The 17,885-nt window shown below is 38.7% G+C and overlaps 1 protein-coding gene across 10 annotated transcripts in view; it reads left to right on the top strand.

Annotated features, from left to right (window-relative positions):
- GRM7 (glutamate metabotropic receptor 7) overlaps positions 1 to 17,885 on the top strand; it is a 342,940-nt gene that overhangs the window by 108,385 nt on the left and 216,670 nt on the right. For all 10 annotated transcript variants that reach the window (XM_062585576.1, XM_062585583.1, XM_062585584.1 and 7 more), the window contains exon 2: positions 1,152 to 1,368. In XM_062585576.1, the coding sequence (XP_062441560.1) occupies positions 1,152 to 1,368 (217 nt within the window). The remainder of the gene's footprint in view (positions 1 to 1,151; positions 1,369 to 17,885) is intronic.

The raw sequence follows: 17,885 nt of genomic DNA, 5'->3' as shown, positions 1-17,885 counted from the left end.
TATTTTTTTGTTTTACAGATCACTTTCATTCTGCTGTAGGTCTTGTTAATGTAGACAGTGTGCATTCTCTGGAAATACTGTGTTTGCTTTCACGTGCTACTGACCTCTGTGGGATTGAAGGCACTGAGCCCTTTGCAGTGTTGAGCCTGGGGGAATATAATGTTGATTCTTCTGAGAAGGCAAGAAGACCTAATAAATACTTGTCGGAACGCTATGCAGAGACAGAATATGAGAATATTGAAGATGCCTGTATTGAGGCATGACGTACTGACCTTTCTGCAATCTAGATCATTTAAAATAAATGATGATGCTTGCAGATACTACAAATCCTTTTTCATCCTCCTTGGCATCTCAAGTCAGAATTATGGAAGGCTCCTTAAATTACGGAACAGTCCCAAAAAATTACGTGATGTATTTTGGGATTAAAGAACTGTCAGCTGATAACTGCTTGGGGGCCTTTGTTATCCAGGAGAAAAGAACCCTAAACAATATTTTGGCCTTTCTATTAACCAGCAATCTCCATCACAGTCTGCAGTGAGAAAAAAAAGCAATAGGTAGTTTGTCATGGACTGATAGGGGTTTAGGAAGAGCTCCAAGTGACCCAGTTATATTTTTTCTAAGAAAAGAGACTTCCATGCTGAGCAATCTTCATCAAAAAGAATAAATAAAATTCATGTTTTATTTCGTTTAAATCTGGAGTTACAATTTAATGTTTAAGAACGTCTTCCGGAAACTGGTAAAAGCTCTTTGTGGCACCAGTGAGGACAGTGTAGATTCAAACCCTGTTGAATTCAGGATTTCAGATGATCTGATGTTAGTAAAACCAGAATACCAATGAAAAGGACATAGCAAGAAAAAAAAATGGTTCATATATGCCATATTAGATTAAGATTGCCTGGAGGGGAGATGCTATGAGTATACAACATGTAAAGTTGTTTTAAATTGACTAATAGCTTTTTGTGTAAATTTCCACTTGAAATCACAGAAAAAAAATGTTTTTTTGACTTGTAAAGGAACACGATAGAACCACAGATAGGTACAAGAAAGAGAAACTAAGAGTCAGCTAAAGCTAACTGTTTTAGCTAACTGCTGCAAGAAGTTCAATGTGTATATGACAATGTATATTTATCAGAAATTATTTTTTTCTACAGATCCCACAAATCAGTTATGCCTCAACTGCACCAGAGTTGAGTGATGACAGGCGCTATGATTTCTTCTCACGTGTGGTTCCTCCAGATTCCTTCCAAGCGCAAGCAATGGTGGACATTGTAAAAGCTTTGGGATGGAATTATGTATCCACTTTGGCATCTGAAGGGAATTATGGAGAAAAAGGAGTCGAGTCCTTCATGCAAATTTCCAGAGAGGCAGGTAGGCAACGCTCACCCTTCCTTCAGAAAATGCTGTTATCTTGTACCAACTGTTACATTTTTTTTTCTAGAACATACATATGACTATAAAGTTGCACCAGTTCTGTGCAGTTCCTTTGTAATGGCTCCTAGATACTCATGCCTAAACTGCTTATGGAATTTTACAGAATTTGAAACCTTAGTGGTTTTCAATCATTTCTGGAGAAAATAGGAAACACTGAGGCTTACCAAGCTCCTGGTATTCCGCTGAACAGCATTATATTATGTTGATGTGGGTAGAAGTCAGATTTTAAAATGCTGAGCTTTTCTCTCTCCACAGCTAGAAATTCCTTGAAGACTCCTTGTTATTAGACATTGACTTGTGTCATGCTATTGTTGTTCACCTTTCAGATTGCTGCCTGATTTTGTATAGGTTTTTTTAGCATTTCTGTTGGCCAATTCAGTTGAGAAAATTCATACTCTTCTACTTGAAGGCTCAGAGATAGTAGGCAAACAATGTCAGTCTCAGAGATATACTTGGCAGTATGGTGTGAAGTCTTATCAGCTGTTTGGTGCTAGGTGATTCACGTTTTTCTCTTTATTTAAATGTTTTATTTAGTGGTATCTCAAGAAGCTCCAATATTTAAAATTAATGTTTTCAGTGTTGGGTGATGTTGCTTGTCTCTTAGTAGTCTTCCAAGAGTACAGGGAAATACAATGTCTTGCATTGGGTTAAGCCTATGTGTTGAACCATCACAAGTCTGTTGACAGAAATCCCTAATTCTACAGTTTGTTTTCCTATTACAGTAGAAAACAGAGCAGGCTTGCCTTAAAGGTGTGGCTTCTTTGTCAGTATTGCGTAACAGTTGCCTCTGTACATTCATATTCTTATACTGCTAACTTACTTACTCTTCAGGGTAAAGTAGTTCTAAATTTCCCCAGAGACACTAGAACGTAGGAGGACTTTAGATGGCACTTCAGGGAATACAGATATAAATTCATGACAAGCTAATTTGCAATCCAGAATCATTAAGGTTTGTAAATTGAAATATTTGAAATTGATTCTTCTGCTAGTGAGGGAAAATAATCAAAAGATGTCATTCATCCAAGCCCATCTCCATAAATGTACAATATATCCTGACATGTTACAGATAATCATGAACACATCATCATTTTACAAGAATAAGCTTGCTTGTCTTCTGCAAATGGAATTCATGGATCTACCAGCCTGTAGCTGTCCTGGCATCATACTGAATATGAATGGCGTAACTCAAACTATAATTCACTTACTAAATTACATAATTCACTAGCTGAATTAATAAGTGCCTATCAGTCTGAAATGAAAGAACCAGAATGGGACAGACATTTCTTTGAAGCAGCCACCTAAGGTCTCCATTTTCTTTGTTGTCACAAAACTGGTCCTGCAGCATATACCGTGCTTTTGCAAATTGTCTGCATGATCTGCAAGGTAGTGCGTGTCAGCTTGCTCCCAAACTGCCAGGGAGCAGCTGAGTGTGTCTCATTTGTCAGCATAATCCAAGAAGTGAAAAAGAACGAAGGCTGTACTTAAAGCAAGGAGCTTTAGGGAGGAAAAACTGGAATTGTTTCATTATGTTGATATTACAGAAGGAATCTGTATTTGCATAAATTTTTCTGTTCGTTTGAATGCATATTTATGTGGTATTAAAGAAATTTCTTTTAGATTTAATACCACAGGAAGTGACAAAATGCCAGTATTCATTGTAATTTTAAATTAACTTTATTTGCAAATATCCACTGTTGCAAAATGATAAAAGAATTGTGTTCACATGTCAAGGACAAATTCTAGCTAAGTAGTACTGTATCATTTTATAAACTTTCTGCTTTCTGTAGAATTAAATTAATGGTAGGAGTTCTCCACAGATGTAATTCAATGTACTTCATGAAAAACAGTGTAAAACCAAAAGAACGCCCTACTCAAACAACTTTGCCTGCGGAGCGGTGCAGGTCACTTCCACAAGATTCAGCAGCTCGCAGGGAGAGTGCAGAAGCGTTCTTGTGCCCAGCGGCCTGTCTCGTCCGGACGCTCACGCAGGGTGGTCCTCAGTGCTGCTCTGATGGAGCACAGCAGCGTTTCCTTGTTAAGATTGCGCTGCATTTTGTCTGCGTTAGGCAGATAAAGCTTAGGTGCAGTTCAGAGCGGATTTGGCACCTGGCAGCACGCTCCGTAGTTTTTCCAAACCCTGGGAAGTACAACGATGTCCTGTTGTCCAGACATTTACTTGATGGTACAAGAGCCAAGCTCCAGGCAGCGTGTCCCGGGGCAGCCACCGTCCCGGGTCCCTTCTGGTGACGGAGCATGTCCCTCGCGTCAGGTGAGCTGTGCTCTCTTCTGGGCGGTGGCTGGGGGCTGTTGTGGTGTGATTTCCCAGAGCTTTGACGATGGAAAGCGTACGATGTTTTTGGGTGGCCTCATGACCGTGTGCCACGGCAGGGTGCGTGCAGGAGACCACGGGGCCCCATGCACAGGAAGGTGGGACAGCGCCGCAGCCCCCTCCTGGAGACACTTCCCTTTACGTCTTTTATTGAAAGTACTTGATTAATCCGATTGTTAGGTGCTTACTGCAATATCAGAGTCTGTAATGAGCCTTCCGTAGGAGCCACAAACAGTTTTAATTTTTCTGACTCACGGTTGTAGCATAGTTTGTAGCTGCTTGATCTGTCTATTTAAAAACATTCAAATAGTCAACAGCCGTCTGTCTAATCAGGAGCAAAAAGGTTCACAAAACAGAAGTATTGCCAAGCTCAGTGCCCTTAAGTGTATTTAAATGGGGCCAAATATACATGGCCTGACTGAAGTGTGTAGTACAAAAGTATCTTCACAAAAGCAGCCAAGCATGGCAGTGTATGTCGTGCTATCATAATAAAAAAGTGACCGAGAGGAAGTGGGGGGAGAGCGAGCGCGGCATCGACGCTGGTGCTGCTGTGCGAGTGGGTTAACATTGCGCTTAGGGGTGCCAGTCACAACTCACACTAATTAGAGAACTCATGCCAGAAGCAACAAAAGTGCAACAACGGTGAGAAGAAGATTTTCCTTAGTCAAAAGATGGTATTTTTCTGAAAATCAGTGAAGTTAAAAGGTTTATCTACCCTTTCTAACACCGAAGGCATACTCAGAGTATTCTGTAGTAAAACAGAGGAGAGAGGACAGGAGAATTGCTTACATAATAAAATAGAGTTTAGTCCATTTTCCAGTGAGCTCAAACATTCAGTATTCATCAGGAACACTTGTGTTATGTTTAAAGAATTGTCCGTTTAGCTTTCGTGATTTGGTCTTACTCACAGGTTCAGTGCTGTGTGTGTTGAAACTGTTGCCTGCTTAAATCAAATGTCAGCATCCAAAAAGGCTGCAATAAGAAACATAAAAGACTCTTTGCAGAAAAACAGTGTGTATGTGTAGGCAGATTTATAATTCATGTACTCTCAAACTCAGGCACCCAGTATGCAAATAAATAACTAAAAAGTAGCGGTAGAAAAATCTCTATAGCCTGGTGAAAGTATGTCAGTGAAGTAAGCGCATACATAGCTCCAGCATTTTTTTAGACTTATCTTCTTCCTCATTGTGCTACCTGGGTAGTGACGTGAAGATACAACTTGCTGCTTGAGATTTTTTCCTGGCCTTAGGGGTTTCGTAACTGGCTGGACTCCTGTCCCAGGTGACCTCCTTTTAACTAGCAGAAGAGTCAGGTTGAGGAACAGAGTTGGGAGGGATGTCAAAGCAGAGGTCGTTATGTTAGTTCTTAAATACACTGTCTTTGAGGATTTATATTCCTCTGCCAGGACCAGGAACAGCCCTGGAGCAGAGTAATTAGTCAAAGCTTGAACATACTGGAAATAAGCAGTCATCATTAGCTCTCGGACAATTGCCCTGTGTCTTGTAATCAGTGTATTTTGGCAGAAAAGAAGAGTTAGTCCATGGGTACTAACAGTTTGTTATCTTTGGCCTCAAATCTGTGGCAAGCTAATTATCCTAAAGTCAGTGTTTTATCCAGACTTGTTTCTATTTAAGCCATGATCCTAGGAATTGTAAGGGTGAGTAGGAAAAGCTATCCATGCTTAGCTTTTAAATATGCTTTTAGTATATAAAGACTTTGCCTGATCCTTTAAGTTAATAATTCTTTGCGAAGTGGCTTTTATAATGAGTTCTTCAAGCTAGTTTGAATATGTCATTGTGATGGGAGATGAAGATTTGAAACATGCTCTGCAGTCTGTGGGATTAATAAATTAGGAGAATACTCTAAGTATGGAAAATCTAAAGGACAATTTCAGATTATTAAACTACTGAATACTTGAATTTCAAAGATTATTTCATCTTTGATTTTTTAAGAGATTAATCTGTATGAGAAGGTTAATTGCTGTAAGAAATATATATATTGAAGTTGTTAGCAAAAGACCACTTGGATGCCTCCTAACAGATAAATGAAAGATCCAGCATGCGTTCCTTCATCCTTTCTCTCCAAATCTGCCCAGTTTCACAGATAAGTACAGTGGCTGCTTCTCTGTTCGTGAAGACCTCCCTGCTGAGGCGACCGGCTGTAGGAAACTCTACAAAGCTGTACTTCTCTTACCGTCACCTCTGTCTTCTGCCTTTCCACAGCTCCTTTGTCCAAAATGCCATCTCAGGAGCAAGTATCTACCTTTAGCCAGGCTGATCTTGAGCAGAGTTGTGTGTGTTTGTACAAAATAGACCCACTGTATTGTATGGAGTAGTGTTTCTGCTCCATGCTTTGCTCCAGTTATGTAGTATCATAATCTACAAACTGAGTACTATTTTAGATGCTGTTGTTCTCAACCCTTTGGATGGACTGGAGGAAAAAATGACAGAAAAGTATGTCTTCTTTCTTTGTGCATTAGATAAAGACGTGGAAAAAAGGATTTAAGCTCTTCTTGTACCAGTGTGCTGATACGATCATTATGTCTGCTGAAGTTTCTACTAAAGGCTTTTAGTTGTGGTGTCGTGTTTGTTAAAAGGTTATCATCACCTTGACAGAAGGAAAAAGCAGAATAAACTATAATCCACTTTAACATAGGAGGCACAACACTTGCAATGATCTCTTTATCTTCTTCTTGCCTTTTTTCCAGAAATAATACAGCCCTGCAAAAAAGACTTCTTTGACATACCCATTTCTTTATTTTTTTTCATGATTTTAAAGTGCTATGCAGATGTCTACTAAGTAAGCTTCAAAACATCTGTATTCAGTCGGGAAGGCCAAGGTAGATGAGCTGCAAGGGCTGAAGTGGTCCAGAGGCAGAAGAAACTTACCAAAAGCTGTGGGGCAAAGAGGAGACCTGAAAGTTTGAATCCTCCTCCCAAGCCTCATAAAGAGAAAACATTTCCAGTAATGATGCTGAACAGTATTTCTTTTCTGTCCCTCAGTTTAAGCTTGAATTTATTTTTTAACTTGTTTCCAGCTTTACGTTTGTCAGTGAAAAAACATGTATACACGTACGCTTGCACACACACCCCTACACACACGAGATACATTGCTGTTACACCTAACAGATTTCAAGTGACACCTCACCTAGAGTCAGATGAACTGCTGTTTTCCTTATCATTGTAATCTGTGCATTAATTAGTATAAACCTAATGTGTCAGTTTCTGTGCAAAATCAGGTGCATGCAGTTAGGGGCCTCTTTCAGAAATTATTTTCTGTGAATGAGTTATCTATGGCAAAGACTGTTTTAAACAATTTTAGATGTCTTTGGCCACCTAAATGTGAAAATATGGCAATTTTCACTCAAGCCTTATTAGTTGTTCTGGTTTCTAACTTATGTTTCTGAAAATATCGGAATCTTGATTCAGATTTTTCATGATCTGAATCATCTCATGGTACTTTCTGTAAAAACCTTGGTGTAGTAAACTGTAATGTGATGTTCTAATTCAGTACATACCTTCTATGGAAGCTGACACTGTTAAAAGTCAAGAATTGCTAAATCATCCCTTAGTGAATCACATAACGTTTTGGTAGGCTTCTGTAGGTCTGTGAAACTGCCAGTCATGATCCTAAATCTGCATTTTTGTAATAGAGCGTGATTTTTATGCTGCTGGTTGGGAGTTCCTTTACCACAAACTATTGCTGGATGATGTGAGAGAGTAAAATCATTGCTGTGGGAAGTTTTACATACGATCAGTATTTAAAAAATGGAAAGGAGTATTCTGTCTGTATAACTGAAAATACAGTAGTGATCCTATTGCCAAATAGTGATTTCTGCCTTTTTCTTTCTTTCTTTTTTTTACATTTTGAGGTTAATATAACTTATCTTTTTTGTTGATCCATTGAAATCTTACTGAATGTTTTAAAGTACTTTTTACAATCACTTCATAATAAATCTCTAAGTTAAAAGAATCCCAAGAATAAGAAAGGAGGGTGAAAGTAGTTACTGACTTCACCCAGTTACTCTGGTGAAGTCATGAAGCTCAAATCTCAGTCCTACTGGTGTCAGTAGGACAGTGGTTTCCCAGCAGTCAGCTGTGATGAGTGAATAGTGTTTTGGTTATAATAATAAGCAATAAATAATAAATGCAGTTTATTATTGGAACTTTTAACAACAGTCTGTCAATGTATGATATCATACATGCTCCAGCAATGCCCCAAAAATGAGACATAGTTTCTATTCTTCGTTACTGCTAACAAACTCCAACTTTTAACAGTGTTACTACACAAATACTCATTTTAATAATGGATTGTTTTGGAATTAAATGGGTGAAGATGTGGTACTATCATGATGCCTGTTAATTTATTTAGCTGAAAAAATAATGCTATTTTACCCGCTGTTCTCATTGGATCTGCCCATGCTATAACCAAAGGGACAGAACCCTTCTACAGTGTTTCAGCTAGAGCAAACAGTTGAGCTTAGGTGTTCAGAAACTGGTCTATAAATATGTTTTGAAATGCAGTCCAGAAGCCATCCTAGGACAGCTAGACCTTCTCAAATCCGTGTTCAGCATGTACATAACGTGGTGTTACTTAAGCAGCTCTAAATAGGGTCATGGGCCCTGCTGCTTTTATGGAGTTTGAGGGTATAGATCGTATTTTGAGTTTTATGGAGTTTTCCCTGGGAATTAGTGGTCGCAAACTCTGGTGCCTCCGACACTCGCTCTGGCTGTCAGCAGTAGTGACAGTCCTCGACCAGCCTTTAGAGGGGGGAGTTCCAGCGGCTTGCTCCCCCCGGGGCTGCCGGGCCCCGAGGCACCTGCGGAGTCTGTGCTGTTGGGCGCAGGGCCCGGCCTCACCTAGCGGGGCGAGAGCCCCGTCCGAAGGATGCAGCACGGCCACTGTCAGTGACTCTCCTCGTCCGTCAGGAGTACGTAAGTACTGCTCTAGAAAGAACAGCACTTCTGGACCGCAAGTAATGCAGAAGTTGCAAGGGTGCATATGCATGACTAGACTGGCAGGTGTCTTCATTTTTGCATCTTTGCCTTTGATAGTGTTAAATGATTGGCATCGTTTCAAGTGGTAGTGGTAGTACCGGTGAGGCAGTACTCTGATCACGTACAGTAGAATAAATATGTAAAACTGATGGGATGTAGTTTATATCTGAGCACTTAAAACAGATTCCATTTTTCTTTTGATTTTGTCAAACATTTGTGCAGCTGTCCTTTCTGTTTTTCAGTGATGTTATGTTAAATACGAAAACACTATTACTTTCCTTCTTTTATTTTGTCAAATAACAAACATTTTGTCATTTCAGAAAAAAAAAGTCATTGAGAAAAATTACTTTCTGAAGTTCTACCAACTTAGGTGTTGTCTGCTACAGTCTGTCATGTTTAATATTTTTCATACAGCAAGCAATATTTATATTCTGTTCTTTACTGGTGATAAGATTAAGGCAAAGTCTTTACTGAGATCTTTTTACTGTTGTTTTTAGAGATATAAAAGCAATGGTAGTGTTATTTCTAGAATATTCAGCATTCCCAAATGAAATCCTGTCACATTCATGCCGAACACTAAAGATGCTGTTTGTTCTAGAAACTAGTGAAAATACTTTATATCTCCTTGGCTGACAGTATAACTTACATTCATGGAGATTCACCTTGCCAATAGAACTAAAAATAGTTTACAGTATGTATGGTTTTATTTTAACTGTAACTGATCTACTACTGCATTGTATTTTATTTTCAGGAGTGTTCTGGATTATATTAAGATTTTAATAGCATACTTTGGTAGTGGAAAAGAATAAGCAGCATACAAAACAAAAGCATAATTTTGCAAAGTAAATGTGTTACTTTCTGTGCGTCTTTAGGCTGTGGTCTAGCTTGCCGTGGCATTTTTGCATACCTGAGGTGAGAAGTCATGTCATTTACGGAGGCAAATGAGTGACACAGTTAAGATGGTGGTTGAACTTCGGACTCCATGGTGACATTGGGTGAAACACATTAGGTACCTGGCTTAGATAGCGGTGAAAATCACTCTAGAAACCTGTCAGTATTTTTAGTTTATCAGAACATTGTGAATGCAGGCTTCATTTCTCTGGCTGGGTGTCTGCCTACCTGAGTACATAATTGATGGTCTAAGCTAGCTGGCTCCGTTCCCTCTGCAGAATGAAGGGCTACGAGACCTGAACTGCCTGTTCGAAACATCTGTTTCTCCCTATTGACTACATGGGAAATGTAGGCACCTAATAGAAGTAGATGATTTAAGAATTTGAATTAAAACAAATGAATTCAAGCATTGGTATGTGTATGATATATGTATTTTCCTATCCTTTGCCATCATTTGAAGATAAATACATGGTGTAGATTGGTGGGCTTATGATCTAATTTGGGAAAGCACTGAAGTTGATGGGAATTAAGAACGCATGGTTTAGATACTTACCTGATAACACTCCAGCATCAGAAGTCTGTCTAACTGAACAGTGTTATAATTCTGTGATGCATCTAGCAGAGGTCTGAGTAATTCCTGCTTCTTAAATAGACTCATGAAAAATCAATAAAACAGAGTTTGGGGAGAAGGCAGGAGGTAAAGATATTAAATGATTATTACCTTAGTGCCTGCTTACATGAAATTTTAGGCCAGCTCCATGCTGATACATGCAGAAACTTGCACTCTATCCTCTTGACTGCTCTCATACATCCGATTTCTTGTCTAAAAAGAATTTAAGTACTATTGGATAGTTGTAACACACTTCTGTTGCAGTTACAGCATTAGTGGCTTTAATGATAAATATCTACCTTGTTAGGGCATTTATTGAATATTTTGGAGATTACTTTTCAAGGAACAGAGTAAAATGGACATAGAAAATTCTTGTTACTAAACAAATAGCTGCCCGCATCCTTTTCAAAAAGTGACCACAAATTTACTTTAATGTTCCTTTCGTGGTTATATGATATGTATCATGTGGCTCAGTTGCAGATAAGTGATTGGTTAAGACTTTGTTACTATAAATCAGAAAAATATATTGCTGCACCTTAATTTTTACCAGTAAAGTTGGATACAGCGCAGCTCCTGCTTGCTTCAGCACTGTAGAGTGCCTATTCGCCTGTACTGTGTGAAGCCTCTTGTCAGTTCTCCTGAAGGAATAAAATGAATTTGACAAAAATCTTCTGCAGGGGAAGTCCATGTGCTGTCATCTTGAATTTCCCAGTGGCAAATCGGAATATTTGAGTTACACCGAGATTTTCCCATGGGGTGCATCTGTTTTATAAAATAAGATGACTTTGTTGGTACATCACTCTGGACCATCTCTAAATGCAGTTCTGCATCTTAGGGTAATATATAATCAATTGCGGTAAGGTATTCTGGTTTCTGGTGTTGAAATTCTGCATCCCAGGAGGAAATACAAAATATTGCCTCGTCTTATACCTTCCATACTTCACAGTGCCTTTTCCCTTTGTGATAAAGCAAAGGACAGCATTCGTAGCCATGAGGGAGTAGCAGCACATCAGTAATTCTATGATGCCTCTTCTGTGAAGCCCCTTTCCTGCTTTCTTTATTCCTTCTCCTTCCTCAGGCAACAGAGAACGGCAGACGTCCCAAACCCTTCATACTTTTGAAAGGTGGCATTCGTGTGTTGCTAGCAATCTCACTGGCATACTTAAAATACTCCCTGGCACTACTGAGTGTGCTCCTGAGCTACTGAAGCCTTCCTCATACCAACTTCCTAGGGGAGAAAGCAGAAGGGCAGCAAGAGTAAAAAGTCACACTAACCTCATACATGCACACTACTTTGCAAAATCACAATGGTATGTCATAAATCAGATCAAAAGTGTTTTTACTCTTTTATTATGTGTTCTTAGGAAAGTTATTTATCATGACAATATTTGAAATACCTGCATTTTTTGCTCTAGTGCAGGGCTGTATATTCAACCAGATATCTCAGCTGAAAACACAAACAGTAATATTGTATTTTAAGTGTTTACACATACAGCCAGGCTGTTGAGAAGATATATATATATACACAGTTAATATAGCAGACAGTTCTGTTTCCTTTCCTGTTGGTGTTCCCAGAATCATGGCTTTTGAAACCATAAGGGTGCTATCTAGCTCGATCTTATAATGGAGACAAATGAAATTATTTTAACAGTTTGCCGGTTGTTACTAAAACAAAAATGTGATAATGGCAGCTGCCCTCCCTGTTTCCAGGCAGGTGCCACAGTTGATCCCGTGTCTTGTGATGCTGCAGGAGTTTGAAGCGGGCAGAGCCTTCCCTCAGAAACTGCAAGAGGAAGTCACCGTGTGGGGACCATGGTGCCCTCAGTAGTCATTGCTCCCATCATTTTTGGCCTGTTACTAACCTAGAGTTGGTAACAAAGCAAATTATACCAAAAAAGGACTTAAGATACATTTCATTATGTAAGCAAGGAGATGAAACAGATTAAACTTTGGGTAATTGAAGGGCAGCTCAAGCATGCTGATGCTGATTTGAAACTTGGATTGGATTTTATCCTAGCAATAGATACTTAATCCATCTCCTTACTAATGGTAAATGACAGCACTTTGCTAGATTGCTGTCTGATAGAGCCCGAGTATGACAAAGAGATCAGGCACCTGTATTCCTGATTTGTTTTTAAAGAAAGATACTCTGCTTATGGTTAAACATACACATTGTCCTTGCAGCCTGTTAAATGTGTATCACTTGCTGGAAAATCTGTTGCGGGGTGGATCCATTAGGGGCTCAATCTCCTTTCCTGATCAAGCTTGCTTTCTTTGGGCAAATACAGTCTGATGTAGGATTTAAAAGAGCAGATAAATAGCAGCTCAGAGCTTTTTGCACTGTTCAGCAGACCCCATGTGAGTCTGGTAGCAACTCTGATTGTTTCCCCTTTTCTTAGCTTGAGCTTTGAAGTACCAAAGTGTCTTGGTGCTATTTTGTGAGACTGAGTATCATATTCACATGGTGTGTGAGCCATGGAAATGAAAACTGCAAGATAAGACATATTGTTGACACAGGACTTGCCAGTAAAACTAACAATTTACAGCAGTGATGTTCTTTCTGAGCTTGAGCAATACATTACAGCTCTAACCCCACTGAAGCAGAAACTTCTAGCAGTGTTTGTGTATTTTAATTAAATTCACTGCTGATAAATACACTGCTGATAGAGGCACAGCTCTAAGAATAAATCCTATCTTGAGCCCAGGCTGCTGTTTTGGTACAAGTACATTCCTCTAATGTCCCAGTTCTGGAATTATAAAGGAAGAAGCCCTCTATGAAAATTAAAAAGTGAAAGTGCTTCCAGTCTGCTAACTTGCGGTTGAAGATTTTATCCACATGCAACAGTGTAGTGATCGCTATCTCAGCTTGCAATCAAGAAAAAGCTCCTTTAAACACTGGTTTAAATCCAAATTATAATTTAATTCGCTAAATGTATTTTTTCTCCCCTTAATTTCATTAATCCACATGTCTAATTCCCCCCTTTAATTAACTTCAATTTTATTCAGTATCTGTATTTTGTTCCTTTTCTGGCCTAATTTTTTTTTTACTCAAAATACTTTTTTTTTTCCTTTGCAAATTCCCCTTGGGCTCAAACCTGGGCTGTCCGTTCATGAACCTCCCCAAAGATATCACTAAAATTCAATTTGAGCAGAGCAGACAGAAGCTAGCATCACTCCTGCCTTTCTGGCTGTGCTACCAGCTTCACAGATTGGCCGACTTCTGCTTGGAGTATCTGTTTGCTGCTGCATTAACCCAGAGGCCAGCTGGGTCTTATCTTGCTAGCTCTTCCAGTCTTGGAAGTGTCAAAAGTAGTTTCTTTCAGCTGGTGAAATTCTAACTTTGATGTCAAATGATGTCTCCTCTACCTAAAACTCTGGATTTCACTATCAAGGATATTAGTGTATCTGTAAAAAGGTCATTTCAAAGCTAGTGTGACCAAACCTCTCAAGACTTGGCTATACTCAGAGGTATGATTATTTCTAATAATTCTGCTTTCTCCAGACCAGTTAGATGAAGGCCCATGCTGAACTATGTTGATCAGAGCTTAGTAGGGGAGATGTCTTCCTGTTAAGTTCTACATCGGCAAGTCAGGAAACTGACTGCGAGCTTGGTAAGTAGCCTAAATGTGGCAGTTTTTCTGCCTAAAAAATGAAGAATTTTATGTATATGAAAGATCTTGTTTTAAGAAGAGTGCAGGATGCAGATGTGAAACAGTGGGAAGCTTTTTTTAATAGCTTTTCATTGATTTTTCATTGCTTTTTATGTATTTCTTTTAAAGTCAATTTTATATCAAGGAAAAGGAAGTCTAGAAACATTTACTAGCAAATTAAGATTATACAACTGATAAATCACTGCTGGATAACCTGTGGACTGTGGGTAAGAAATTGCCTTCTTTTGCAGCATCTGTCTTTTGCCAGGCTTGCTTTTATTATTCCCTGGCTTTTTTTCCACAGCTGAGTATTTCAATATCAAAAACAAATCCCACTTCTAATCTTATGTTTGGACATCTAAATCTATAGAGAGGAACCTAAGCGTCTTGATTTTTCCAAGGTACTGAGCATTTCTGGTTTCCATTAAAGTCAGCTGGAGCTGCAGTTGCTCTGCACCTATGGAAATTAATCCATTTAAATAGCTGTGCCACAACATTTTGGCCACAACATTCTTGTAAGATATAGGATTGACCATTGAAAAATGGAGCTCTGTAGCTGCAGTGCAGCACCCTAATGATGTGTCCTGTCTCAGAGAAAATCCCAGAAGGAATCATGCAACCAGAGAGTAATACTATACACTTAGGTTTTTATGAAAGCACAGCACATTCATTACAGACAGAACTCTGTCTCAATCCTCCAATTGCCATAATCAAATAACTTTTATTTAGTAACATTGCGAGGGAAAACATAAGCATCATCTCAAAATTGCAGCTAAAGTATATAATACACAAGCTATTCCTTGAAATAAACATCTTTTGACAAACCTCCACAGACGCACTCAGAAAGTATAGCCCCTTTCTAGGTTCTTCACACTTAGATGCTCTATAATGCCACCAGTCTGTAAGATGCACTAAAAAAGCAATTAGCACTTTCGAGTACTTTGCAAAATTTTATTAGTTTTATGCCTCTTGAGGCTCTTGCAAATAATGATGTTTCACTAAAGATTTCTTTGATGCAGTATTTTTCTCTGTCTTCTCCGGTAATAAATAAGAAGACGTGAAGTTACAGTGCAGTCAATCCTGCAATTTACAATCCTACTTCCTGAAAATTTTGAAACTCATTAGAAGTACCACCTCTTTTTAAAGCAATGCTGTACTCTTTCTCTGTTTTACTCTCCTTTTCCTTTTTTCTGCATGTGTTACTCTTTAAGAAAACCTAAATTAAAGGCAGCAGATATCCAAGAAAGTCATTCTTTTAACTTGGGGAATAAAAACATCTGCTAGACCTTCTAGCCAATTCCTCAGATTTCACTAGGAAATAGGGAAAAGACATTGGGGGAAGAGGAAGCCACAACAGTTGCTTACACTGAGAGACAGACTGCACAATTACTGTAGCTTGGAGCTGCGCCAAAACTTTGTATTACAGAAACTGTGTTTTGCAGAAGTGCAAATCTTTCTTGCTCCAGGGGCTAATAATCCACTAAAAGGCCATATTTGTGCAAGCACTTTGATGAGGCTGAGCTGAAAATCCCATGGCTAAGGGCCGCTGAAACTGGCCAGGAGCCAAATGAATGCTTTGGAATACATTTGAATCTATCAGTCAGGTTATGAATTACTCTATTAATATTTATGAGCTGCTCAAGCAACCTATTGACCGCTGATTGCCTCCTGTCTGCCTCCATGGAGGCAACAGTTGAGAGCGCGTTGTTCCTTGTCAGCTCGTGCAGAGCACTGAGCGTGTCCTCGGCATCCGCAAGGCACCAGGTAACACTTGCCTCCAAAGCTTAAGATCCTGGATTTGCCACTCATTAATGATGAGCAGTGTGTTTTTTTGCCATTAAAGCAAGTCAGCGAGAGGAAACAGAATCTGGCCCTGAGTAATCTAACGACTAAATCGAAGCATAACCATTTTACTGATTTTTGGCTGAGTATATTGTATTCTTAGTTATGGAAATGTTTCTCTTCAGCTTCTAAGCTTTTCCTGCTTCAGCATGTGTACTCCTCTCAACAGAACACCCTACAGCTATGATACAACTGCATTCATTTTCAGCATATGCAACCCTTTTCCATGGCTCTCAGGTCTGTACTGCACATAAACAAACCAAGATAAAATCATATTCTGCAGTTTTTGTTTGACTTTCTGGAGAAATTTCAATGATCTCTTTAGCATGAAAAATAAAATACATTCCTTTTAGCATTGTTCAAATTCAAACAGGTTTCAAAGCAAAACCTGCGCAGTTCTTGTGATCTTCAAAAAGCATTTCTTAAAGCAGAATGCTTTTGGTTAAGCTTTAGTGTCATCTTTTTTCTTTAAAAAAAGCTAGGAATCATAAACATTAAAGATGAGAAAGATGTAATTTGGATGTTATTAGTACTTAAGCTGCTTTTCTCTTCAATATGTGATCATGAACAGGTGTATTAGCATCTGGGTTTGAATATGGGATTTTTCCTGCTCCATCCTGTATCAAAAATGTTTGCTTATTTGCAGATACTTCCTTTGCTTATCTGAACATTTCTGTGTCATTACGAATTGCTCTCCATCCATGATATGCTCTCTCTCTCTCTTTTTTTAACCAGTTGATCTATATATATCATGTGGCATGTGCTGGCAAATCCATATAAGAAAATCCTTCACTAGCTAAGGTCTTGATCCTGTTACCGACAGTGTGCATACAGATGACTGTATCTACGTGCTGTCATTTGCAAGGTTGTGACCGTAATTGCCAAAAGCAAGAGTGTTAGCGAGTCTGTATATGGAAATGAAACACTGACTTGGACACTAGACTACTTAACCCACCATCATACATAAATATACAAATGTCTGATACCTCTTTTGCAGCCCTGCTAGGTCAGGGGCTGCTAAGTGATATTGACCATGGGCTTCAGATTTTCTTTATGAGATTTGCTTCCAGTTTAACTTTTAATTTTAAGCGGAAAGCATACAATTATGTAGATTTACAGCTTCCTTTCCTCTCTTTCTTGTCTCTGACCACAGAGGTAAAACCTTCTTCAGAAATGAATTACATTATTGTATAACATTATGAGTATAACTGCAATGTAATATATTGTAGATTTATATATGTTGGTTGCTGCAGGAGACCCCTAAATGTGTTTGGGTAGTGGGGCAAAAAGAACAGCTATGATTCACAAATGATGCATATCTCAGCTTTTTCTGCAACAGAGCCGTGATGTGGAATAGACAGAAAAAGCAAAAAACTCACACTTTTGCCTAAGTATGTTAATTACAGAAACAAAGACGGTTACCAGTTTCTTTTTAAAGGTTAACAGGTATCTTTCATCTGTAGGCTTGTTTATTGTGGTATGGAATTAAATTATGTGCTGCATTATAGAAAAGAGTATTACTAAGAAATTAATCTAGCAGAAGTCTGGTTGACAGCTCAAAATATGCAAATAACAAGTCATATAAAGGAAACCAAAGATCTGGAGACAGGATCAGGAAAGTGAAAAATCTTAAATATTCAAAGGCAAAGTGTATGACAATGACACGATTAGACAAAGAGTCACATTATTTTAACTAAGAGCCATATTTAGAACAGCCTGAGAGAACATTTTCTGGGTAGCTAAATCTGCCTAAGTGAGAAAAAATGAATTACCCTCTCAACTTTTGCTTTTCATGATCAAATGTATGGGCTTAGGGGGAATGGTTTTTAGAACAAAGATCAGGACTGTCATTACATCAATATGACTTACTGTAAAGTCTTGGGCACTGGGACTGAAGAAGGAAAGGTTGCCAGGCTAAATTAATTAGAGGAAAAGAATGAAGAGTAATTGGTAAAAAGGGCTTTATAGATGTGGTCATTGGTATTTTAGCAAGTGAAGAAGTGTGGTGTTGTCAAAGCATATATCATACTTGGCAAAAACAACTTCTAGTTCCACGAGTAACCTTTGAATTATAATAAAGATAGCTTTAAGATTGAAGTATATCTTGGATGTTTGAAGTAATAATTTTCCATTTA

This window comes from Rhea pennata, chromosome 12 (assembly GCF_028389875.1).
Source record: "Rhea pennata isolate bPtePen1 chromosome 12, bPtePen1.pri, whole genome shotgun sequence".
Taxonomy (NCBI): Eukaryota; Metazoa; Chordata; class Aves; order Rheiformes; family Rheidae; genus Rhea; species Rhea pennata.
The sequence above is the reverse complement of the archived record's forward strand: the minus strand, read 5'-3'. Positions and strand labels throughout refer to the sequence as shown.